Source organism: Rana temporaria, chromosome 3 (genome assembly GCF_905171775.1).
Source record: "Rana temporaria chromosome 3, aRanTem1.1, whole genome shotgun sequence".
Classification (NCBI taxonomy): domain Eukaryota; kingdom Metazoa; phylum Chordata; class Amphibia; order Anura; family Ranidae; genus Rana; species Rana temporaria.
The window spans coordinates 421,126,696-421,152,446 of NC_053491.1; the positions used below are offsets into that span (position 1 = coordinate 421,126,696).

The 25,751-nt window shown below is 50.2% G+C and overlaps 1 protein-coding gene across 1 annotated transcript in view; it reads left to right on the plus strand.

Moving 5' to 3' along the window:
- The window catches only part of PIWIL2 (piwi like RNA-mediated gene silencing 2), a 426,915-nt gene that overhangs the window by 214,541 nt on the left and 186,623 nt on the right, over positions 1-25,751 (plus strand). Inside the window, 1 exon segment of the mRNA XM_040346159.1 lies at positions 9,500-9,688. Coding sequence (XP_040202093.1) covers positions 9,500-9,688 — 189 coding nt within the window.

Below are 25,751 nucleotides of genomic sequence, written 5' to 3' on the forward strand. Positions count from 1 at the left end.
CGGCACAGCACAGAGCAGCTCTCTGGGGTAGACAGCAGCAGTACAGCCCTGGTCGGGTGGTGAGTCCTCTGGGGGGTCCCCTGTTCTCTGCTGCGGCCGGGAGGGTGACCTGTGGGTCTTCTCTTGCATTCCGTGGGTGGCAAAAGGGGGGGTCAGCATGGCGTCTGAACCGGATGCTTCTCCCCAAGACATGTCACAGTTAACCCTTAGTGGCCCTGTACCTGCGGCCACTGTGGATGCCATGAAGGCAGTCCTAGAGGCATTTGTTGCCAGGATTGAAGCGGCGCGTGGCCAGAGGGGGGGGGGTAAAGGCGCCCCCTCACTCCGCCTTCTTCTGGGGATGCCTCTGACACAGAATCGGGCCCAGCTTCTGCTTCCGACCCTGTCAGAGGATGCAGGGCCTAGTCCACACGGACAGTGAGGATGACTTTGCATCAAGGTCAGCGCATGATAGAGCGCTAGTGGGAGCTCTTATCACTGCAGTGCGGGATAGTCAGAAAATTGAGGATTCGGCAGAGACATCAGAGATGTTGGTCCCTTTTGGGTTCCGTAAGCCGGCCCGCACTGCAAAAGTGTTTTCTTGTGTTCCTTATTTGGAAAAATTGGATGGGATCAGCCGCAAAAGTTTTTTTCTGTTCCAAAATGCTTTGCGGTCGGTTATCCTTTTGAGGAGGACTTCCTGAAAAAGTGTCCAGGCTGAACAAAGCTACCACCTTGCCTGTGGAGGGGGCTCCTGCTTTCAAGGACCCCGCAGATTGGAGTGCAGAGACTGTGGCCCGTTCCATGTTCACAGTGGTGGGATCGGCGGTGAGACCGGTCTTGACCGGGGCTCTAGTGTCAGACACTTACTGAACAGGCACAGTTGTTGCTTCAGGAGGAGGAGCATCATGCCCCTCCAGACTGTGTGGCGCTGGCCGACCAGTTGGTGCAGGGCCTAAAATTTGTGAGTCAGCCCTGGATACGTTTCCCTTGCTCTCCAGGGCCTCGGCCTACACGGTGGTGTTGCGCCGCCTTGTCTGGCTGAAGTGTTGGTCTGCGGACCAGACTTTTAAGAAGGCCTTGGTGGACTTGCCCTTTAAGGGTGAAAGGCTTTTTGGGGCTTCTCTAGATGACATCATAAAAGATGCCACAGGAGGTAAGGGCACTCTGCTCCCACAATCTGGTAAAGGCAAGGAGCCTCGCCGTAGGCAGGGGCCCTTCTTTACCGCCCCCAAGCGTTTTTTCCGTCTGCCCGGTGCTGCAGGTAAACGTTCCCAGGGCGTTAAGGCACCCACTGAAGGGCAGAAGCCCCCCTGGTTCCGCAAGCCCAACAAGCCTGCGGAAAAACCCGTCTCTCGTGTGGGGGGGGGGGGCGGCTTTGCGAATTCGCGGCTCCGTGGATGTCTCTTCTTCCCGACCAGTGGGTTTGCAAAGTAGTTTCCTTTGGGTACAAGATAGTTTCTCTCTTGTCCGCCAAACAGATTTTTTCCTTTCAGCTTCCTCTGGGTCGTCAGGAGGCCCTTTTTAGGGCTGTTCAGGGGGGGGGGGGGGATCGTGCCGGTTCCTCTACTGGAACGGTTTCAGGGGTCCGTCCAATCCTGGATCTCAAGTCCCTCAACTGTTTTGTCAGAGTGCAAAATTTCAGGATGGGGTCGGTTTGCTCTGTAGTAGCGGCACTCCATCAAGGGGACTTCCTGGCGTCCTTGGATATCAAGGACGCGTACTTGCATATCCCCATATGCGCAAAGCACCAGAGATTTCTGCACTTTGCGGTCGGGGAGGACCACTTTCATTTTGTGGCCCTCCCTTTCGGCCTGCTCTCTCCGATTCTGGCCCTGCTGAGGCAGCGTGGGATCGCTATTGTAGGATACCTAGATGATCATCTTCTGCGAGCTTCTTCAAGCTCAGAGTTAGAGGTGGATGTGTCTATCACCTGCCAGACCTCCGGGAATTCGGTTGGCTGCTAAATGTTCAGAAGTCGGTAGTGTTACCGTCTCAGCATCTGTAATACCTGGGGTTGGTCCTGGATTCCTCGGAGGCGAGAGTTTTTCTTCCCATGGAGAAACTACAGACACTGCAAACTGCGGTGAGGCGGTTGCCGACCCAGAAGTGGTCGTTGCTTCGCTTTTGCATGCAAGTTCTGGGTCTGATGGTGGCCTCCTTTGAGGCGGTTCTGTATGCTCAATTTCACATCCTCCGGTGGGCCAAAAAGAACGTTCCGGCTCATTCGGCCATTTACATTCCGGGCGTAAAGAACTGGCAGGCGTACTCCCTAAGTCGCCAAACGCTAGACCAAGGAGAATGGTCGCTACTCCCGGATGTGTTTCAGAGTCTGTGTCTGAAATGGGGCACTCCAGACGTGGATCTTCTCGCGTCCCGACTCAATCGGAAGGTGTTAAGGTTCGTGGCCAGGTCAAGAGACCCATGGGCGGACGCGTCAGAACGTTGGTGGCACCGTGGGGTCACTATCGCCTAATCTACGCCTTTCCTCCTGAAGCTTCTTCCTCTTCTGCTACGCAGAGTGGAAGCCGAGGGGATACCAACAATCCTAATTGCTCCGGATTGGCCTCGCCGTTCCTGGTACGCAGATCTGGTGCGTCTGGTGGCAGACGTTCCGTGGCGCCTGCCACTGCAAGAGGATCTTCTGTCGCAGGGTCCTATCTTTCATCCTGCTTTACAGTCGTTGGCTTTAACGGCGTTGCTATTGAAAGCCAGGTGCTGAGGGACCGGGGTCTGTCGGATTCAATAATCTCTACCATGGTGCGGAAGTCTACTTCACGGAAGATTTACCATCGTACGTGGAAGGCTTACATCTCTATGTGTGAGGAGATGAATTGGCACCCCCGGGCATACGTGATGTCCTGGAGTCTGCTGTTCTTACAGCGTGGAGTGGATCAGGCTCTCGCCTTAAGTAAGATTAAGGGTCAGATTTCGGCCTTGGCTGTTTTCTTTCAGCGACCCTTGGTGACGCATTCTCTGGTGCGTACGTACAAACGTTCGGCATGTGGCCCCTCCTGTGCGTCCTCCACTGCCTCCGTGGGACTTGGATTTAGTCCTCTCGGTGCTTCAAAAGCCTCCATTTGAGGACATTAGGGAGATCCTTTTATTGACTCTTTTCCAGAAGGTGATTTTTCTGGTGGCAATCACATCGGTCAGACGCGTGTCTGAATTAGCGGCCTTGTCTTGCAAGGCTCCTTACTTGGTCATCCACAGGGATAAGGTGGTGCTGCGTCCGCAGTCGTTGTTCCTTCCTAAGGTTGTTTCGGCCTTTCACATTAATGAGGACATTGTTATTCCATCCTTGTGTCCTCAGTCGGTGAACCCAAAAGAGGCTGTGTTGCATTCCTTGGATGTGGTTCGAGCCCTAGGGTTGTACCTATCTGCTACGGCTCCGTTTCGGAGGTCGGATTCACTGTTCGTGTCGGTGTCTGGTCCTAAGAAGGGTCTGGTGGTCTCGCTGGCCACCCTTTCTAGGTGGATCAGGCAGGTCATGCTTCAGGCCTATGCCCTAAAGCGGCGGGCGCCCACCTTCCCGGTTACGAAGCATTCGACCAGGGCAATTGGTGCCTCTTGGGCTTTCCGCCATCAAGCGTCTGTTTTACAGGTGTGTAAGGCAGCGACTTGGTCGTCAGTCCACGCCTTCTCAAAGTTTTACAAGGTGGATGTGAGTGCATCTTTGGATGCCTCCTTCGGCCGCAAGGTTTTGCAGGCGGCTGTTTAAGGTTGAAGTTCCTCCGTTGAGGAGCTATGTTTTGTTTGGGGTGAAGTTGGTTTGCTGTGTTTTTTCCCCACCCCTCAATTTTTTGACACTGCTTGGGGACGTCCCTAAGGTCAATATGCTGCTGTGTCTGTCCATGAATGGAAGAGAAAATAGGATTTTTGTTCTCACCATAAAATCCATTTCTCTGAGTTCATGGACGGACACAGCACCCACCCCTCCTTTGTTTGTACTGCTTGTTTACAAACTGAGGCTGCAGAGAGTTTGGGATGTACCCGGGGGAACCGCCCCCTGGGAGGTACTATACGGTGTGGAGTGTTTAACAATTAACGTGCTGTGTTTCTGCCTAGTCAATCTCCTAGAAAGGAGCATAATACCCTAAGGTCAATATGCTGCTGTGTCCGTTCATGAACTCAGTGAAGTGGATTTTACGGTGAGTACAAAAATCCTATTTTTTTTTAGAAATGATTTTTTTCCCCTTAAATTGTTATCGGTGCGTTTTTAGATGAGATAAAAAAAAAAAGCAAAATGGGCACTATTGTTTCTGGGCTGTACTACTGTTAAAAACAAAAACAGGGTCAACCATGTTCAATTGTAGCCTCACTGTGTCCATCTGCATGCTTCAGCCTCACTGTCCTCAATTGTGTAACGCTGCATTTACTGTGGGGTTTACAGGCATCTGTACAAGTGAAATTTTTTTTAATGGAAAATATATTTTTGCTGCATTCAGATAATGCAGAGATTACATGTATAAATATGTACTGTAAATTGCACTTCTGGAGTCATTATTATTCTTGTAATGTAAATCTACATGTTTTTCTATACTATTACTATTTTATATATTTAATGCATTGGCTGTGTTTAACCACTTCCCGCCCGGCCTATAGCCGATTTACGTCCGGGAAGTGGTTATGAAATCCTGACAGGACGTTCTAGAACGTCCTGCAGGATTTCATGCCGCGCGCGCCCGTGGGGGCGCGCATCGCGGCGATCGGTGATGCGGGGTGTCAGTCTGACACCCTGCATCTCCGATCTCGGTAAAGAGCCTCCGGCGGAGACTCTTCACCACGTGATCAGCCGTGTCCAACCACGGCTGATCACGATGTAAACAGGAAGAGCCGTCGATGGCTCTTCCTCACTCGCGTCTGACAGACGCGAGTAGAGGAGAGCCGATCGGCGGCTCTCCTGACAGGGGGGGTTCGCGCTGATTGTTTATCAGCGCAGCCCCCCCTCGGATCGCCACACTCGACCACCAGGGATGCCCACCCTGGAGCACCAGGGTGGGCAAAAAAAAAAAAAAAAAAAGCCAGCAAAAAAAAAAAAAAAAAAAAAGCTAAAAAAAATATTAAAAAAAAGCATTAAAAAAAAGAAAAACGATGCCAGTCAGTGCCCACAAATGGGCACTGACTGGCAACCTGGCAAAAATCAGTGCTGCCACCCCAGTGTCCATCAGCGCCACCCCAGTGTCCATCAGTGCCACCCCACAGTGCCCATCCATGCCCAGTGCCCACCTATGAGTGCCCATCAGTGCCGCCTATGTGTGCCCATCAGTGCCGCCTATGTGTGCCCATCAGTGCCGCCTATGTGTGCCCATCAGTGCCGCCTATGTGTGCCCATCAGTGCCGCCTATGTGTGCCCATCAGTGCCGCCTATGTGTGCCCATCAGTGCCGCCTATGTGTGCCCATCAGTGCCGCCTATGTGTGCCCATCAGTGCCGCCTATGTGTGCCCATCAGTGCCGCCTATGAGTGCCCATCAGTGTCGCATACCAGCGCCGCCAATCAGTGCCACCTCATCTGTGCCCGTCAGTACTACCTCATCGATGTCCATCAGTGCCATCTCATCGGTGCCGCCATATCAGTGCCCGTCATTGAAAGAGAAAACTTATTTACAAAAAATTAACAGAAAAAAATTAAAATGTAATTTTTTTCCAAATTTTCAGCCTTTTTTTAGTTGTTGCGCAAAAAAAAAAAAATCGCAGAGGTGATCAAATACCACCAAAAGAAAGCTCTATTTGTGGGGAAAAAAGGACGCCAATTTTGTTTGGGTACAGTGTAGCATGACCGCGCAATTGCCATTCAAAGTGCGACAGTGCTGAAAGCTGAAAATTGGCTTGGGCGGGAAGCTGCGTAAGTACCTGGTATGGAAGTGGTTAAACCTTCTGGGATGCTTGCTCAGTGAGTTAGTGTCCTTTTTTGCCATTACTTAAACACTGTTCCTCTAGCTTCCAGTCTAGGTACATGGTCTCTGGCTGTCAATTGTGGTCTCTGTAAATGGTCACTGGCTGTCAATAATTACTGCACAGCGTCTATTGTTTTTGTGAGCAATTACATATGTGGCACAAAAAGACTACCAATGTGCAGGCTTACGATCTCCTGCACTGTGATATGTAGTCCCGTCGGCGGCCATGCAGTGTACCAAAACCCTGCCTCCTAGTCTTCGTCCGTGACGGAACACTGACTCCGTTCCTCAGCAGGGAATCAGTGTTCAGCCTATCACGGACGAGGACTCGGAGGAGGCGCGCTTTGGTACACTGCATGGTCGCCGATGGGACTACATATTACAGTGCGGGAGATTGTACGGCTGCACATTGGTAGTCTTTTTGTGCCACTTATGTAATTGTAATTGCTCACAGAAACAATAGACGCTGTGCAGTAATGATTGACAGCCAGAGACCATGTACCTAGACTTGACTACATATCACAGCGCCGGGAGATCACTGCAGATGGACACAGTGAGGAAGGAGACTCGAGTATAGGCTGAGGGGGGCATTTTCAGCACAAAAAAAGTGCTGAAAAACTTGGCTTATACTCGAGTATATACGGTATATGGTTTTTCTGTGATCACCAGGAGCAAGAGCCTTTATTTTAGGTTGTTCCTTGGTGGACGGCCATGGCAGTAGCAAGAAATTCACAGCTAAAGTTTTTCCTCTTATCGTCCATTGATGGACACAGCTCCTTAAATCTTGACAAGTGGGTTATGTTCCCTGTTTACAGGCGAGGACTAGGCAGAAACATGTTGGATAATTAAATGCATGTTCCATTAACCGAGTTTAACAGCCCCGCCCAGGGGGCGGTCCTTCCAGACATAACCCTCCTCACTGCAGCATGCAGCCTCATTTTCATTCTGCCTAGCAAGGAGAAGGACGCATGGCTCCCTTTGGACCCAGTGCCCTAAGGAGAAATTTTATTTTACTTTTTCTTGAAGAATCTTCTTTCAACTGTCGGCTGAGAGACAGGCTGGATAATGTAGATCGTTGTAGTCTATTCAGTCCACCTTTGCAAAGAGGCTGGGTCTGCCACGCCATACCCCATGACTCCTGGGGTGGCCGGTGAGCTTTGCTCCGAGGTCCACGTATGACTGGCCTGTGGTGTTTCACTCACAGTAGACCGGGCCGACAGCTACCTCCATTGCGGTTGTAGTTCTGTCAGGAATGCGTCAGCGATTCCTCGCTCGGACGGGTAAGTACAGTCCCTCCCACTGCGGTGGGTGTTTTTTTTTGGGAGGTTTTTCAATTACATTGAAAACTCCCAGTGGCGGCCATTTTGTCGTAGCCGCGCTATGACGCAGCTTACATTGCGGTCGGCCATTTTCCTGTGGCCGCTTTCGGAACGCTTGGCGGTCATCTTGGAGTAGTACTGACCCTTAGTGCTGTATTCGGCACACACAGGTCCCTGCAGATGCCACACAGTTTTCTCACGGTTCTTTCCCTCTCACACGCCGTGCGCTGAGAGCGGACGGCAGCGCTGGGCAGTCTCCTCCTGAGGTGAGTCCCCTGGGTACCCCTGGTCAGCGCAGCAAGTGGGTGAGATGCCCTGAATAGGGCTCTAGGAGCTTATGTTTATTTGTAAGGACAGGTGTGCAATTATACATACACACTATGTAAATATTATACATTTTTGGAGTCAGTATCTGGGTCCTTTCCCACATGCTGGTGGTGGCAGCAGGTGTTAGCACCTGGGATTCCCACAGAGGTTTTATTGTTAGTCCTGGACATGTTTGTGCCAGGGTGGGTTGGACTGCGGACGGGCGGTAAAATAGTGCCCCCTTCCCCCGTTATACCCTGGGGAATGCTCTGTTATGGAGCCATGGACCAGGTACCTGGGTAGTAAAAAAAGCAGGATAAGGCATTTATGGGTTCACTTCTCGCTGTTGCAAGGGACTCTTTTAAGTTGGAAAGTGCAGCTAGGTTTCCGCCGAGGGCTCTGTCTTTTTTGGATCACACAAATCAGACCGCTCTGTGTAGGTTTTTTCCTTCTGTGTCCTCCTTTGATAATTTCCAAGAGGCGGAATGAGAGAAGCCGCTGAGGGCTTTTGTAGTCCCTCACCGCCGGGCGGTTCAGTGCCCCTCTGAGGAGAGCCCCCCCCAAAAAGGGGGGCTTCTTCTCCGGTGGTGGACCCTCCGGGTGTCATGTATAGGTGACCACTCTCCCTATTGCGGGAACCCCCGCTTGTATGGATCTGACTGATAGAAGATCCGAAGTACTGACCCGTTCCATGTTTACCATGCTGGGGTCTGACTTGTGGCCACTACTCTGGGGTCTGTCACTCACGGAGTGAGCATTTTGCACCAGACAGTGGAGGAGCACCAACTCTCTCCTGAAGTTATTAGGCTAGCGGACCAGCTGGTCCAGGGCCTCATATAGGTCTGTGATGCTTCATTGAATGCTGCGCCCTTGTTATCCAGGGCTTCTGTTTCAGAATGGTTTTATGCACACGGTGGTGTAGTGCTTAACTCCATTACTTGGCAGCAAGAGAGTCATTGGTTCGAATCCGGACACTGACGCCAATCTGCCTGGAGCTTGCATTGTCGCTCCCTGTGTCTGTGTGGGTTTCCTCCGGGTACTCCGGTTTCCTCCAAAGGCATGTGTGCATACACCTACATAATATACATACGCACTGTCCACAAAAGGGTCTGGCGGTCTCGTCGACCACCATTTCTCGGTGGATCATGCTCTTGAGGGGCAGAATTTAAATGTGCCGTGAGTGCATCTTCTGATGCTTCTTTCGGCTGATAGTTTTTGCAGGCGGCTGTTTAAAGTTGCACCTCCTCAGTTGAAAAGCTCTGCTTGTTCTGGGGTGAAGTTAAAATAGTTTTTTACGGATATATTTTCCACCCCTCATTTTTGACACTGCTTGGGGACATCACACTTGTCAGGATTCAAGGAGCTGTGTCCCGTCCATGGACGATAAGAGAAAATAGGATTTTTTGTACTCACCGTAAAATCCTTTTCTCTGAGTCCATGGACGGACACCGCACCCATCCCTTCTTTTTAGGTTTGTACTACTTGTTACGAACTGAGGTTGCATGCTGCAGTGAGGAGGGTTATGTCTGGAGGGACCGCCAGGGAACGGGCTGTTCAACTCTGTTAATGTAACCATGTATTTAATTATCCAACATGTTTCTGCCTAGTCCTCTTCTGTAAACAGGGAACATAACCCACTTGTCAAGATTTAAGGAGCTGTGTCCGTCCATGGACTCAGAGAAAAGGATTTTACGGCGAGTACAAAAAATCCTATTTTTTCTAAAACCTACCTTTCTGATCAGCATCCAGTCCTGACTCTGCTCTCTTGGAGAGCTACAACCTCTGTCAGAATCTTCACTTCTAGTATACTTCAGAGTGTTGAATGCCTGCCTGGTCCCCCTCCGTGTTCTGTGTTTTTTCCCACTGGCCTCTAAAGCACTAATGTGCTATTAAGTGATATCGTTGTTGACAGATAAAAGCAAAGATTTTAATGTTATAGAAAATTTTGAATGCGTTTAAGAAATGTTAAAATTTGTTTTGTTTTTTTTATTTTACAGGCACCTAATGTATCAGCAAAGCAAAGATAACTTTCAGGATGAAGTTACAAAGGAGTTGGTTGGAAGCATTGTGATAACCAGGTACAATAACCGCACATACCGAATTGATGACATAGAGTGGAACAAAACCCCAAATGATGTCTTCGCTATGGCAGATGGAACAAATATTAGCTTCCTGGAATACTATAGGTGAGACTTAAAGGTGAACTTGTGAGTAACTGTTCACTTTTGCGACAAGTTCAAGACATAAGCCACAAACGTGCAGTGTCAAATCTAGTAGGTGGTTGAGTCAAAAATTGGCTGGGTTTGTTGTAGACAGTATTACTCGAGGTTCAGCTGGAATTCTCGTCGGTGAAACACTCAAGCGTCTGTACAGAAACAGAGAAGCCGATGAGAGCAAGCCATGTTGGTAACAGGATTCGGCAGTGTTTGGCTGTAGGGGATTGCAGGTTACAAAGGAGCTGTTGAAGACCTATGAGGGTTATTCCTGACCTGTGGAAGGTCTTACCCCCTTTGTGACCAGGGCACTTTTTGGTATTCAGCATTGTTATAACAGTCAATTGCAAGATCATGCATATTCAATTGTTATCTTTTTTTCCCCCCACACAAATAGAGCTTTTGTTTTATGTTTGTTAATCACCAATGGGTTTTTTATGGGTTTTTGTATAAAATTTATAAAGAAAACAGCAAACTAAAAATATAGTCTCCTACATTTCTTTAATAAAAATAACCAATTTCAATGTATATTATTTAGTCTGTGTGAAAGTTATTTTACAAACTAGTGTGTGTGTGTGTGTGTGTATATATATATATATATATATATATATATATATATATATATATATATATATATATATATATATATATATATATATATATATATATATATATAATTTGAAAATGGAACAATACTGATGGCCCTAAAATGCCAGGACAGTAAAAACACCCCCCCAAATGACCCCTTTTTTTTGGTAAGTAGAAAGTCCAAGTTGTTTAAGAGGCATGGAAAGGATTTTAACCGTTTGTCGTCGTCCTCTTACCGCCAAATGACGGTGGTGGTGGTGCGGCTCTCGTTCTGGGTGGACGTCACATGACGTCGCCCCAGATAAGCCGTTTTCGCACGTGGTGTTGGGACACGGCACAATCCCAATCTCTATAAAGACCTGATGACACGGCTCTTTAACAAAGTGATTGGTTGTGTCCAATCACAGACGGTCGCATGTTAACACGGAAGTGCCTGTATTCGTCTCTCATTGCCCCACACTGACAGTGTGTGGCGAGGAGAGCCGATCAGTGGCACCTCCTTGCAGGGGACCGTACGATAAGTAATCGGGGTACTAATAAGTGCCCTGATTACAAAAAAGTGCCAGCAATCACTGCCGGCCAATGCCAGCAATCTACCCTTTAGTGATGACAGTGCCACCCTTCAATGACCATCAGTGCTGCTTATCCGTAGTACCTATCAGTGCCCATAAGTGCAGCATATTAGTGCCTTCTGATCAGTGCCACCTCATTGGTGCCCATAAGTGCCGTCTCATCAGTGCACATCAGTGAAGGAGAAAAATTACTTATTTACAAAATTTTCGGACAAACTAAAACATTTTTTTCCCCTTTTTGGCCTTATATTTTTTTAATTATTTTTTTGAAAAAAAAAAAAAACCCAGCAGTGCTTAACCACTTGCCGCCCGCCCTATAACATAATGACGGCGGCAAAGTGGTTTCAATATCCTGACTGGACGTCATATGACGTTCTCAGGATATTTAGCTGCTGTGCGCATCGCGGCGATCGTTGTTGCAGGGTGTCAGTCTGACACCCCGCAACACCGATCTAGGTAAAGAGTCTCTGACGGAGACTCTTTACCACGTGATCAGCCCTGTCCAATCACAGCTGATCACGATGTATACAGGAAAATGTCAGACGCGAGTAGAGGAGAGCCGATCGGCTTCTCCTCTGACGGGGGGAGTTTGTGCTGATCGATTATCAGCGCAACCCCCCCGAGGATGCCCACACTGGACCACTAGGGATGCCACTAGACCACCAGGGATGCCCACCACAGGTATGCCACCCTAGACCACCAGGGATGACAATCAGAAATAATGGATGCCAATCAGTGCCCACAATGGATGCCAATCAGTGCCTACAACGGGCATCACTGATTTGCAGGCATTAATGTTTGGCACTGATTGGCATCCATTAGTAAAACACACTACAGTACATTATTTCTACCTATCAGTGCCCATCCGTGCCGCCTATCAGTGCCCATCCATGCCGCCTTATCAGTGCCCATTCATGCCGCCTTATCAGTGCCCATCCATGCCGCCTTATCAGTGCCCGTCAGTGCCGCCTTATCAGTGCCCGTCAGTGCCGCCTTATCAGTGCCCGTCAGTGCCGCCTTATCAGTGCCCGTCAGTGCAGTACCATCAGTACCCATCAGTGAAGGAGAAAACGTACTTATTTACAATGTTTTGTAACTGAAACAAAAAGAAAACTTTTTTCTCTTCCGTTCATAGACGGACACAGCCTTCTTTGACATTAGGGTTATGCTTCTTCCTACCAGGAGAGTTTAGACAGAATTTAACAGCACTTAAAGTGTTAAAACCTTTCCTTTGTGCCGCTCCTCCCAGGGGACGTGGCTCCCCCAGGCATAACCCACACCCTGCTCTAGGAGCCTCAGTCTTTTTCTGCCTAACGACAGGAGAGGAGTCAGGCACTTCTGGAGTCCCTGTACTCTGGAGTTCTTTTCTTGCAATTTTTTTCTCGCTTTTATTATTTTGTTTCTGCATTTTTGAATCCTGTGATTCTTCTATCAACAGCCGACTGGGTGACAGGCTGGGTCTTGACTCTTGTAGTCCCCCCATGTTCGGCCATCGAGCGTGTGCCAGCCCTTAGCTCAGCTTTGGGACGTCCACGACAGGCCCCGTTGCTCCAGGGGGGGCCGGGGAACTTCGGTTCTAGGGCACACATATGACCGGTCTCTATGGCTTTGTCACAGTGTGTCTGGCCGACAGCCATGCCGTTTATGGACGTTGGTTTTGTCTGGGATACCTCCAGCCGGGTAGTCGCAGGACCGGTAAGTAGTGGCCCCTTACTCGGGTAAGTAGTGGCCCCTTACTCAGGTAAGTGGTCTGGCTGGTGTTTTCCCTGGGAAGCTCGACTGAGGGTCCGCCCTGCTTTCCTCTCTCCCCTTCCTCTCCCTCCTTCCCCTGACTGGGTAGTGGCTGTGAAGGGGGGCCTCCTGGGTTTTCGTTATTACCACCGGGGCCCGTGTGTTGTTGGGGGACTGTGTTGTTACTCTGGGGGGTGCTGCTGTGTTCTATGAGGTGATTTTTACCTCAGGCGGCGGCCATCTTGGAAAGTTTTAGTGCTGTGAAACGCTGTGATTCTTCCCTGAGGTGACAGACACAGCACAGCCTCTGGTCTCTTGTAAGTGATTCTTCCCTGAGGTGACAGACACATCACAGCCAGCACATCGGAGCACACCTCAGGTTTTCAGCTCTCTCTGCAGCTGGGTGGGGTGGTGAGTACCAGGGGCCCCCATGCTCTGCAATAGCAGCAAGGAGGTGACCAGTGTTTTTTTTTTTGTCCTGCCTTGCAGGGTGGGTGACTCAGCACTGACACTATGGAACCTGACCCTTAACGCCCCTTCCCCTGCCACATCTGTTATGATGGCTGTCCTGGGTTTCTTGCCAGGTTTGAAGCAGCTAGGCCCGGATGGGGGGTAAAAAGCGCCCCCTCCCTGAGCCTGCTTCTGGGGATGTCTCTGACACAGAATCGCTGTTTTTTCTGGTTCTGTTATGTCAGAGACTGCGGGCTTAACCCTTATGGATAGTGAGGATGACTCTGCTGCAGTCAGTTGCTGGCAAGAATTTGTTGGAGCTCTTGTTTCTGCGGTGCGTGAGACTCTAAAAATTGAGGATGTGGCGGAGACACCTCCGTGTAAGTACCTTTTGGGTTTCCGCGGACCGCCACGCACCGCTGAAGTGTTTCCTTGTTTTCCTTATTTGGACAATGTGTTCTTCAAGGAATGGGATGCACCGCAAAAAGTTTGTCAAAAACCTTTGCAACCCGTTACCCCCTTGAGGGGGGCTTAAAAAAAAAGTAGGTCTCTCCTCCGCCAGTGGACCCTCCCGTGTCCAGACTGCACAAGGCAACCACGTTGCCTGTGGAAGGGGCTCCTGCATTTCAGGATCCCACTGATAGGAGAGTGGAGGCCGTGGCCCGCTCCCTATTCACGGTGGTGGGTTCGGCGGTGAGGCCGGCTCTGGCCGGGGCCCTGGTCAGGCCCCGACTAAAAGGGCGAGGCTCCTGCTGCAGGAGCTGGATGAAGGGGCTTCCGAATCCTCTAGGGACCTGGCTGAACAATTGCTTCAGGGTCAGAATTTTCTCTGCGAGGCGGCCATGGATACGATCCGGGGCTTCCGTCTATGCAGTAGTTTTGCGCCGCCTTGTGTGGCTGACGAGCTGGTCTGCAGACTAGTCCTCTAAGGAGGCCTTGGTGATGGCCTTTAAGGGTGAATGGTCCTTTTGGGACTTCCCTGAATGGCATCATTGAGGATGCCACGGGTGGTAAGCGCATGCTGTTCCCACAGTCTGGGAAGGGCTAGGGACCTCGCCCTGTGCAAGGACCCTCCTTGCCTACCTCTGAGCGTTTTTTCGCCTGCCCTGTGCGGTGGGGGTAGGTCTACATGGTACTTGAAACCCCGCTGCGGGGTAGCAGCGCACCTGATACCGCATGCCTAACAAGTCTGCGGAGATACCTGCTTCCGCCTGAAGGTCTGCTCCCGCCCGTGTCTCGGGTGGGAGACTGGCTTCGCAATTGCAAAGTGTTTTCCTTGGGGTACAAGATTGAGTTTCTCTCTTGTCTGCCAAACAGGTTTTTTCCCTCCGGCCTCTGGCCTCCTCCGGTTCGCCGGTTGGCTGTCAATGGCTGGCCAGGATCTTCTGGTCAGGGGATTGATTGTGCCAGTTCCCTCCTTGGAACGGTCTCTGGGTTTTACTCCATTCTGTTTGTGTCCCCACGGAGGATGGGGCCCGGTCAATCCTGGGCCTCAAGTCCCTCGTTTGTTTTGTCAAGGTGCAAACTTTTAGGTGGTGTCGATTCACTTGGTAATAGCGGCACTCCATCAAGGGGATTTTCTGGCATCCTTGGATGTCATGAACGTGTACCTGCATGTTCGCATATCCTCAAAGGACCGGAGATTCTGTGCTTTGCGGTCGGGGGGGACCATTTTCAATTGGTGTCCTTCCCATTCGGCGGGTTTTCGCCAAGGTGCTCGTCCCGATACTGGCCCTGCTGTGACAGCGGGGGTTTGTTATCATGGGATGTCTGGACGACATTCTCCTGCGAGCTTCTTTGAGCTCTGCATTGGTGGAGCCGTGTCTATCACGTGTCAGGCTCTCCGAGTGTTCGGCTGGTTTCTGGATTGTCCTGAAATCAGGGTTGATTCCGTCTCCGTCTCAGGGACTGGAATTCCTGGGACTAGTCCTGGATTCCGCCGGGGCAGGAGTGTTTTTCTCCTAACGGAAAAACTTCAGACTCTGCTGTGCAGCAGTTGCCGACCCAGAAGCGGTCATCTCTGCGATTCTGCAGGAAGGTTCTGGGTCCGTTGGTGGTCTCTATCGAGGCGGTTCTGTATGTCCAATTCCACACCAGGGTACTACGGTGGGAATTGCTGTCACGTTGGGACAAGCTTCCGTCATCTCTGGATTACCAGATTTAATTGAGTCATCTGCTCATGTCTCCCCTGGTGTGGTGGCTGGCGTTTCGGTGCTTCGGACAGTGGTCACGACGGATGCCAACCTCTCCGGTTGGGGAGGGGCGCTTGGGGCATCCAGTCAGCCCAGGGGCACTGGACTCGGGTGAAGTCCTGCCTACTGATCAACGTTCTGGAGCTCCTAGCAATCATGCTTTGCCTTGCCGGGTGGTCCCTGTATCTACAGGGCCGACAGGTCGGGATCCTGTCCGATAACGCCACGGCCGTGGCGTAGGTTGATCATCAGGGAGGCACACGGAGTTCTGTTGCAGCGACGGGGGTCACGCACATCCTTTCGGTGGGCCGAAGGGTCCGTTCCGGCTCTATCGGCCGGGTACATTCCGGGAGTACAGAATTGGCTAGCCGACCTCCTAAGTCGCACTACACTGGGCCAAGGAGAGTGGTCTCTCCACCCGCAGGTGTTTCGGGGTCTGTGCCAAAAAGTGGGGCACTCTGGACGTGGACCTTCTAGCGTCCCGTCTCTATTGGTAGGTGCCACGGTTCGTGGCCAGGTTTAAGGACCCGTGGGCGGACGCGTCAGGCGCGTTGGTGGGTCCTTGGGATCACCATCGTCTACTTTGCACCTTCCCTCCTCGGAAGCTTCTTCCTCGCCTGCTGCGCAGAGTGGAAGCTGTAGGGATTCTATCAATTCTAATTGCCCCAGATTGGCCGCGTCGCTCCTGGTACGCGGACCTGGTGCGTCTGGTGGCAGACGCCCCCTAGCGTCTTCCCCTGGGAGTTGATCTTCTGTTACAGGGTCCGATCTTTCACCCTGTTTCACAGCCAACGGCTTTAGCGGCATGGCTGTTGAAAGCCAGGGACCGAGGCCTATTGGGCTCGGTTGTCTCTACCGTGCTTCCTGCACGGAAGTCTACCTCACGTTGGATTTACCATCATACGTGGAAGGCCTACATCTCTGCGTGTGAGGAGATGAAATGGCACCCTCGTACATACGTGGTGTACAGGGTTCTGTTGTCTTTACAGCAGGCAGTGGTTCGGGCTCTCGCCTTTAAATACGGTTAGGAGCCAGATTTCTGCTCTGGCTGTTTTTACTTGCAGCGACCCTTGGCGTAGCACTCCTGGGTGCGTACGTTGAGTCAGGGGGTCTGGCAGGTGGCCCCTCCGGTGCGCCCTCCACTACCCCCATGGGACTTGAATTTAGTCCTTTCGGTGCTTCGGGATGCTCACTTTGAGGACATTCGGGAGGTTTTTTGTTTATTGTCACAAATGGTGATTTTATTTCTGGTAGCGATTTCCCCGATCAGACGGGTGTCTGTCTGATCTGGCGGTCTTGTCTTGCAAGGCTCCCTACTTGGTCATCCGTAAGGATGAGGTGGTGCTGCGGCCGCAGCCGTTTTTCTCCCTAAGGTCGTTTGGGCTTTTCACATCCTTATGTCTTCCATCCTTATGTCCTCGGCCGAAATGCCAGGAGGAGGCCACTTTGCATCCTCTGGATGTGGTTCGGGCCCTACGAGTGTACTTATATGTTACGGTTCCGTTCCGGAAGTCGGACTCGCGGTTCGTGTCGGTGGCTGGCCCTACAAGAGGGCCTGGCAGTCTCGTCGGCCACCATTCCTAGGTGGTTCCGACAGATGGTGCTTCAGGCCTATGCCCTAAAGGGGCGTGCGCCCCCCTTTCGGGTTATGGTGCATTCGACCAGGGCGATCGGGGCCTCTTGGTCTTTCGGCATCATGCCTCTGTGTTACAGCGGGGTTTGGATGCATCCTGGTCGTCAATCCACGCTTTTTCCAAGTTTTCCAAGGTGGATGTGTGTGCATCTTTTGATGCCTCCTTCAGCCGCAGGTGTTACGGGCGGCAGTTTGATTGGAGTTTCTCTGTTGAGCAACTCCGGTTTTTGTTTGGGGTGTAACCTGGTTTGCTGTGTTTTCCCACCCCTCAAATTTTTTTGACACTGCTTGGGGACGTCCCTAATGTCAAGGCTGTGTCCGTCTATGAACGGAAGAGAAAATAGGATTTTTGTACTCACCGTAAAATCCATTTCTCTGAGTTCATAGACGGACACAGCACCCACCCCTCCTTGGTTTGTACTGCTTGTTACGGACTGAGGCTCCTAGAGAAGGGTGTGGGTTATGCCTGGGGGAGCCACGCTCCCTGGGAGGAGCGGCACGAAGGAAAGGTTTTAACACTTTAAGTGCTGTTAAATTCTGCCTAAACTCTCCTGGTAGGAAGAAGCATAACCCTAATGTCAAAGAAGGCTGTGTCCGTCTATGAACTCAGAGAAATGGATTTTACGGTAAGTACAAAAATCCTATTTTTTTTTTCAAAATTTTCGGTCATTTTTTATTTTTTGCAGAAAATAAAAATTCCAAAGGTGATCAAATACCACCACAAGATTTTGGGGGAACAAAATTATAAAAATTTAGTTTGGGTACAGTGTAGCATGAGGGTGGACCTTTTGTGTACCTTGCCTTTAGTTCCTAAGTGGCTGTCAGGTGAGTGTGGGTCAGCATGACGTCATAAGCTGCCGCATCTTCCACAGACATTCCTGTGGTAGAAACCGGTGCCCCTGCGGTTTCCGTGGACGCTTTGTCGACGGTCCTGGAATCCTTTGTTGCCAGGGTGGATGCGGTGTGTGGGCGCAAGGGGGGTAAAAAATGCCCCCTCCCCCTACCATCTTCTTGGAAAAGCTCTGACTCAGACTCGGGCCTGGCTGCGGCACATGGCCCCTGTTCTGACGTGTCAGAGGATGCGGACCAGGACCATTCGGACAGTGAGGAAGACTCTGGGTCTGCGCAGGAAAAGGCGCTTGTTGGAGCACCTACCACCGCAGTGCGGGAGACCCTAAAACTGGAAGACATGGTGGGGGCATCTTCTGAGGCGTCGGTCCCTTTTGGGTCCCACAAGCCGGCCCGCAAAGAAAGAATGGGATCGACCGCAGAGGGCCTTTTTGGTCCCAAAACGCATGGCAGTCCGTTACCCCTTTGAGGAGAGTCTCCTGAAAAAATTGACATTTTCCCTGATTGTGGACCCTTTTAGGCAGAAAAACAGCATGTTAAGTGTTAAAACACTCCACACAGTACAGTACCTTCCCCGGGTACATCCCTCTCTCTGCATCATGCAGCCTCAGTTTTTTTCTGCCTAGCAAAAGGAGATGACATGGCTCTTCTGGGCACATGTGCTTTGGAGATTTTTTTTTTTGCGATATTTTCACTTTTCTTTTCTTTTTTCCAGCATTTTTGGATCCTGGGATCTACAATTAACTGCAGACTGGGTGACAGGCTGGATACTCGATCCTTGTAGTCCCCCCCCATGTTCAACCATCGAGCGTGTGCCGGCCTTTAGCTACGCGCTGGGCCATCCAAGACATGCCCCGTTGCTCCAGGGGTGGCCGGTGAGTTATACGCTCCAGGGCACACATATGACCGGGCTTTATCTCCGTGTCACAGTGTGCCGGGCCGACAGCCATGCCGTAACTGCGCGGACGTTGGTTCTGTCCGGGATGTCTCCAGCCGGTGGTCGCAGGACGGGTAAGTAGCGGTCCCCTTGCCTTGGCATGGTGGTGCGGCTGGTGCATTCCTGGGGAGGACGATCGGGGGTCCGCCCTGCTTTCCTCTCTCCCTCCTTCCCCGCATTCTGGGTGGTCGGCCGTGAGGTGGGGCGTCCGCCTGGGGGGCTGCGGCTGTTGTCCGGGGTGCTGTGTGGTCTTTATTGATGCAGCACGGGGGGGGGGGGGCCTGCCCGGGGGTCCGGGGTGTTTGGCTGTGTTTTAATGTGTGTTCTGCACTGTTCACGCCTGCCATTTTGCCGGCCCCTTTTATTGACGATCGGTGGCCATTTTCTTGTAGCCTGCATGCTGTTTTTGCATGTCGGCGGCCATTTTGGAAGGTCTTTTTGTCTGAATCCGCCCTGGATACACTTCCCTTGCTCTCCAGGGCCTCCGCCTACGCGGTGGTGTTGCGCCGCCTTGTCTGGCTATAGTGTTGGTCGACGGACCAGTCTTCCAAAAAGGCCTTGGTGGACTTACCCTTTTTGGGGCGTCTCTGGATGACATCATAAAAGATGCCACGGGAGGTTAGACCACACTGCTCCCACAATCTGGTAAGGGTAAGAGCCTCGCCGTGGGCAAGAGCCCTCCTTTGCCGCCCCCAATCGGTTTTTTTTCGTACGCCCGGGGTGGCAGGTAATTGTTCCCAGTGCGCTAAGGCGCCCGCTGGAGGGCAGAAGCGTACCTGGTTCCGCAAGCCGAATAAGCTGGCGGAAAAACCAACTTCCGCATGAAGGTCTGCCCCGCCCGTCTCTCGGGTGGGGGGCCGGCTTTGCGAATTCGCGGCTCGGTGGAGGTCTCTTCTTTCCGACCGGCGGGTTTGCAAAGTAGTTTCCTCGGGGCACAAGATAGTTTCTCTCTTGTCCGCCAAACAGATTTTTTTTCCTTCCAACCTCCAGCTTCCTCCGGAACGTCGGGAGGCCCTGTTTGGGGATATTCAGGATCTGCTGGTCAGGGGAGTGATTGTGCCGGTTCCTTTACTGGAACGGTTTCAGGGGTTTTACTCCAATCTGTTTGTAGTCCCCAAGAAGGAAGGGGTCCGTCCATTCCTGGATCTCAAGGCCCTCAACTGTTTTGTCAAGGTGCAAAAGTTCAGGATGGAGTCGGTTCGCTCTGTAGTGGTGGCATTTCATCAGGGGGATTTGGATATCAAGGACGCGTACCTGCATATCCCCATATGCGCAAAGCACCAGAGATTTCTGCGCTTTGCGGTCGGAAAGGAACACTTTCAATTTGTGGCCCTCCCTTTCGGCCTGGCCTCGGCACCAAGGGTTTTCACCAAGGTGCTCGCTCCGATTCTGGCCCTGCTGAGGCAGCGCAGAATCGCTATTGTAGGATACCTGGACGACCTTCTCCTGAGAGCTTCTTCAAGCTCAGAGTTAGAGGTGGATGTGTTTATCACCTGCCAGACCCTCCAGGAATTCGGTTGGCTGCTTAATGTCCAGAAGTCAGTGTTGGTACCGTCTCAGCGTCTGGAATATCTGGGATTGGTTCTGGATTCCTCGGAGGCGAGAGTTTTCCTTCCAACTGAGAAACTGCGCAGAGTGGAAGCCGAGGGGATGCCTACAATCCTGATCTCTCCGGATTGGCCTCGCCGTCCCTGGTATGCGCATCTGGTGCGTCTGGTGGCAGACGTTCCTTGGCGTCTGCCTCTGCGAGAGGATCTTCTGTCGCAGGGCCCTATCTTTCATCCTGCTTTCCAGTCGTTGGCTTTAACGGCGTGGCTGTTGAGAGCCAGGTGCAGAAGGATCGAGACCTGTCGGACTCGGTGATCTCTACCATGCTGCGTGCGCGGAAGTCTACTTCCCGGAAGATTTACCATCGTACGTGGAAGGCTTACATCTCTGCGTGAGGAGATGAATTGGCACCCCCGTACATACGTGATGTCCCAGATTCTGCTGTTCTTACAGCGTGGAGTGGAGCAAGCTCTTGCCTTAAGTACGATTAAGGGACAGATTTCGGCCTTGGCGGTTTACTTTTAGCGACCCCTGGCGGCGCACTCTCTGGTGCGTACGTTTGTGCAGGGGGTTCGACATGTGGCCCCTCCTGTGCGTCCTCCACTGCCTCCATGGGACTTGAATTTAGTTCTTTCGGTGCTTCAAAAGTCTCCGTTTGAGGAAATTCGGAAAAAAACCTTTACTGACTCCTTCCCAGAAGGTGGTTTTTCTGGTGGCAATTACATCGGTCAGACGGCTTTCTGAACTAGCGGCCCCTTGTCTTGCAAGGCCCCTTACTTGGTCATCCACAGGGATAAGGTGGTGCTGCGGCCGCAGCTGTCTTTTCTTCCTAAGGTTGATTCGGCCTTTCACATTAATGAGGACATTGTTCTTCCATACTTATGTCCTCGGCCGGCGAACCCAAAGGAGGCCACGTTGCATTCCTTGGACGTGGTTCGAGCCCTACGGGTGTACCTGTCTGCTACGGCTCTGCTTCGGCGGTCGGACTCACTGTTTGTGTCAGTGACTGGTCCTAAGAAGGGTCTGGCGGTCTCGTCGGCCACCATTTCTAGGTGGATCAGACAGGTCGTGCTTCAGGCCTATGCCCTAAAGGGGCGGGCGCCCCCCTTCCCGGTTACGGCGCATTCGATCAGGGCAATTGGTGCCTCTTGGGCTTTCTGCCATCAAGCGTTTATCTTACAGGTGTGTAAGGCAGCGACCTGGTCGTCGGTCCACACCTTCTCAAAGTTTTACAAGGTGGATGTGAATGCATCTTCAGATGCCTCCTTTGGCCGCAAGGTTTTGCAGGCTGCTGTTTAAGGTTGAAGTTCCTCTGTTGAGGAACTCTGGTTTGTTTGGGGTGAAGTTGGTTTGCTGTTTTTTCCCACCCCTCGATTTTTGACACTGCTTGGGGACGTCCCTAAGGTCAATTGCTGCTGTTTCCGTCCATGAATGGAAGAGAGAGTAAATTTTTTGTAGTCACCGTAAAATCCATTTCTCTGAGTTCATGGACGGACACAGCACCCACCCCTCCTTTTGTTTTTACTGCTTGTTTACGAACTGAGGCTGCGTGATGCAGAGAGAGGGATGTACCTGGAGGATCTGCCCCCTGGGAGGTACTGTACTGTGTGGAGTTTAACACTTAACATGCGGTTTTTCTGCCAAGTCAATCTCCTAAAAACGAGGATAATACCCCAAGGTCAATTGCTGCTGTGTCCGTCCACGAACTCAGAGAAATGGATTTTACGGTGAGTACAAAAATCCTATTTTTTTTTAATTATTAAATGTTCCTCTGTTGAAATCCTTATTAACCCTTGGTTTACTCGAATCGGCCCTCCAGTGTGAAAGCCTGAGTGCTTTCACACTGGTGCGGTGCGCTTGCAGGACGGGGAAAAAGAACAAGTCCTGCAAGCAACATCTTTGGGGTGGTGCGGGATCAGTGTATACACCGCTCCCAAGCCGCGCCTGCCCATTGGAATGAATGGACACCGCTTCCGAAGCGTCACTGGTGGGTTAAAAGCTCCCACTACCGTCCTCTCCGCTAAAACAAGCGAAACCGGCACTGACCCAATGTGAAAGTAGCCTTAAACTGGACAAATTACAGAGTAAAATGCACACTTTTTATGTGCAGTAACACTATTAATTTTTAAATGAACAGCGCTCAAAAAAAGAAAAAGCGCCTTCTGTTTTTAGTTTTATTATGTTTAATTATCCTAAGGATTGCGAGAAAAAAAAATTGTTGCAGGACAATATTCATGCCTTGTTCATCCTAAAAAAACAAGCAAAAAAAAAAAAATGATATGTATTACGTTCTTATTTTAAGTAATGACAACATAATCATAGCAGGTTCATAAAAGGGGGAGTGACACTAATATACCAGTAAACAATATTGTTGAATAGTCATTAATCGAGGGCACAGTGCTGAAGAGGTCCAGGTACAACGAAAATCCAACCATGTAGGGGTGCAGTTCATCAATACTCTAATCTGGCAAGCTGGATTAAATCAGCCTGATCCTGATGGGTGTGGTCCGTTGTTGAATAATTCCCCTGATGAAGTCACATGTTGACGATACGCGTCGGGATTGGAGGGCTTGACACACTCCAGCATCCGACCACTGGATATACGAGTTCGCCACTCGTCGGATTGATGCAGCAATTTCGATTTTAAATGTGAGTTTTTAAGTGCTTTTATAATAAACTTTTCACGTCTGACTGGGCTACGCTGTGGTTGTCCATTCCACTTCCCCCCATGTATGACTGCCACATCTGAGTGTCCGGACTGAGCCACAGATAGAGGGGAAGTGTTGGAGGCACAGATTTATTGCGAGTCCGCACTCGTGGAGGAAGGTCTTTTATGTTATATTGTTCATGTGAGTGCATTACTACCTGGGCATTCTTGGGGGGTTTTTGTTTATTGTTGATGATATCACACGATCAGGCTTGTCCTTCTCTCTTACCCCACATACACCACCGAGATCCTCATACATAACAAGAGCCGACTCGTGAACCATTGGGGACACGGGACTCCTAACCCTGGAGAAGCAGTAAGGGAGAGGAAGGAGGGACTGACGAGCTCGGCGTTCGTGGATAAGAGCCCCAGTTTTTTCACCCACATGTGAGTGCATCTCTACTGGTTTAAATCAGAAGACATTGCTATCCCTCTCTGTGACGTTATCACACCATTTGGTTTCTACTCCTTTTACTTTTTCATGTAATACACTTTATGGAGACCCGTATGTGATATTCAACAACGGACCACACCCATCAGGATCAGGCTGATTTAATCCAGCTTGCCAGATTAGAGTATTGATGAACTGCACCCCTACATGGTTGGATTTTCGTTGTACCTGGACCTCTTCAGCACTGTGCCCTCGATTAATGACTATTCAACAATATTGTTTACTGGTATATTAGTGTCACTCCCCCTTTTTTGGACTTTCCCCACCCATTTTTTGTACTTGTATATGTATGTGGTTATATGCACACACACATTAATTTGTATAACACTTTACAGCGCAAATATTTCACTTGTTACAATTATCACTTTTTGTCTATCGAGGTAGACCTCTTTTTTATTTGCAGCAGTATCCCCACTTTTCACTTGTCCCCTCACTCTAGACAGCGCAGGAGTTCACTTCACCTATATAGCAGGTTCATAGCCTAAATTGGAAAATTGCTCTGGTCCATGAGGGGTAAACAGGTGTGAGCGCAGGAGTTGTTAACATTTGGTACTTTAGTCTGATTCTGATTTACTATATTTAAATTGTACAGTACAGGGTTTTAAGCTCTTACTTTCAGGTGACTGGACACTGGCAAAGCTTTGCAGGGAATGCCCCCATACTTGCACACTTTTATAAACTTACCCCACTATGTGAGAGCTCCATTTTTTTCTAGTGTCCTAATGTGATGGACCTCTTCTGTCTTGTAAAGTAAATGATTTATTTATAAGTTTATTATTTTTCTTCAGATACTTAAGTCATCTCTTAAGCCAACTCCTTCCTGTTTTCTAATTTAACAATAGAAGCAGTGCATCTGGATCGGTGCAACCTTGGTAAAACCTTGAGCGCCATACCTGGATCCCACACTGTGGGGACACTGTGTGATATTGCTTTAGGCACTGGATCCTGCTTGGGCATTCACCTCATCACTTCTCAGTGCAACAAGTATAGTTAACCGCAGGGTGCCATACAGGTCCATGACCATGGTCCTTCCCTATGGAATCCAGTACTGGAAAACCCCTCTGAAAATATACCACGAGACAGGCAAATCCTGGACCTTCATTAAAGACCAGTGACATGGACAGGTTTACTCTGTACTGCACTGAAAGTCTATCCCTATGTGTTACTGTTTCCTAAATGGTATTCATTCTATGTTAGGAAAAAAAAAAAATGTAGAAACGGAATTTTTGTTCCAAATTTTTCACTCGTGCAGTGTTAAATATTTCAAATATTTTGCTAAAACTCCACTTGTCAAAGCACAGTTCCTACTTTCCCTTTTGGCTCGGGGACTTTGCGACATGATGGACTACATGTGTTCTCTATTGCTGAACCTTTGCATGTTATCAGTTTACAGTTAAATTTCGTCTCTCAAAAAATTAACATCCCTTCTGATACATTGGGTGGTGACAGGTCCTCTTTATGGGGAATTCAGGGGTATATTAGACCTGATCCCTCCTCTGCCTCCAAAATACCAGCCAGGTAAATAAAACTGAATGACAAAATGCTTGTAGATTCCAGCTTCATTTGTCAGAGGGGAGGGAGAAAAGGATGTTCTTATTTTGTGCTCTGCCAACCCAACCTGATGGAATTGGAGAGTCTGGGAAAACAGGGGTGAGGGGTGAGCAGTGACTGAACTCAACAGCTGAGAGAATTTTAGCTGCAATAAAAGCATCATGACCACAGCATACATTAATCTCCCTCCGCTTCATTTTCGTATAATAATGAGTGGTTGGGGGCATTAAAAACTGCATGTTTTTACCTTCCCCATGAACTCAAATGTAAGGACCCATTCACATGGACTGCGGGTATGCATCTCCTGTTCATGGCCTTCTTTTACCAGCACAGGGATGCACAAGGTTTGTGTATCTCCATGCCAGCTTCCCATTTGTTTCTATTACGAAACATAGCTGGATGGGCACATCCACCATGTCTTAATATGACATGCAGGTGCGGGTGTTTGGATGCACCTTGTATATACATACAGGGACCCAGCCACACCCACATGACATATTGGGACAGTGGCTGTGTCCATCCGGCCACATGTCCCCATAGAGAATGGGAAGTTGGCACCAGGATGCACACAACACTTTATGCATCCCTGTGCTTATAAGACAGCCCTGCACAGGAGATTTGTATCTGCGGCTAATGTGTGAATGAGGATGCATTTTACTGGTCCAGTACCATACCGGGCCATTGTAAAATGGTGCCGACAGGAACACTTCGTCCCTCTGGGTGGACGTCGAATGCTCTCCCCAGGGGACATGCGTCGATCGATGATGAGGCAGAACCGACAATGGCACAGATGCTTGTTATGCAAGATTGCAATGCCTCTCTTACTA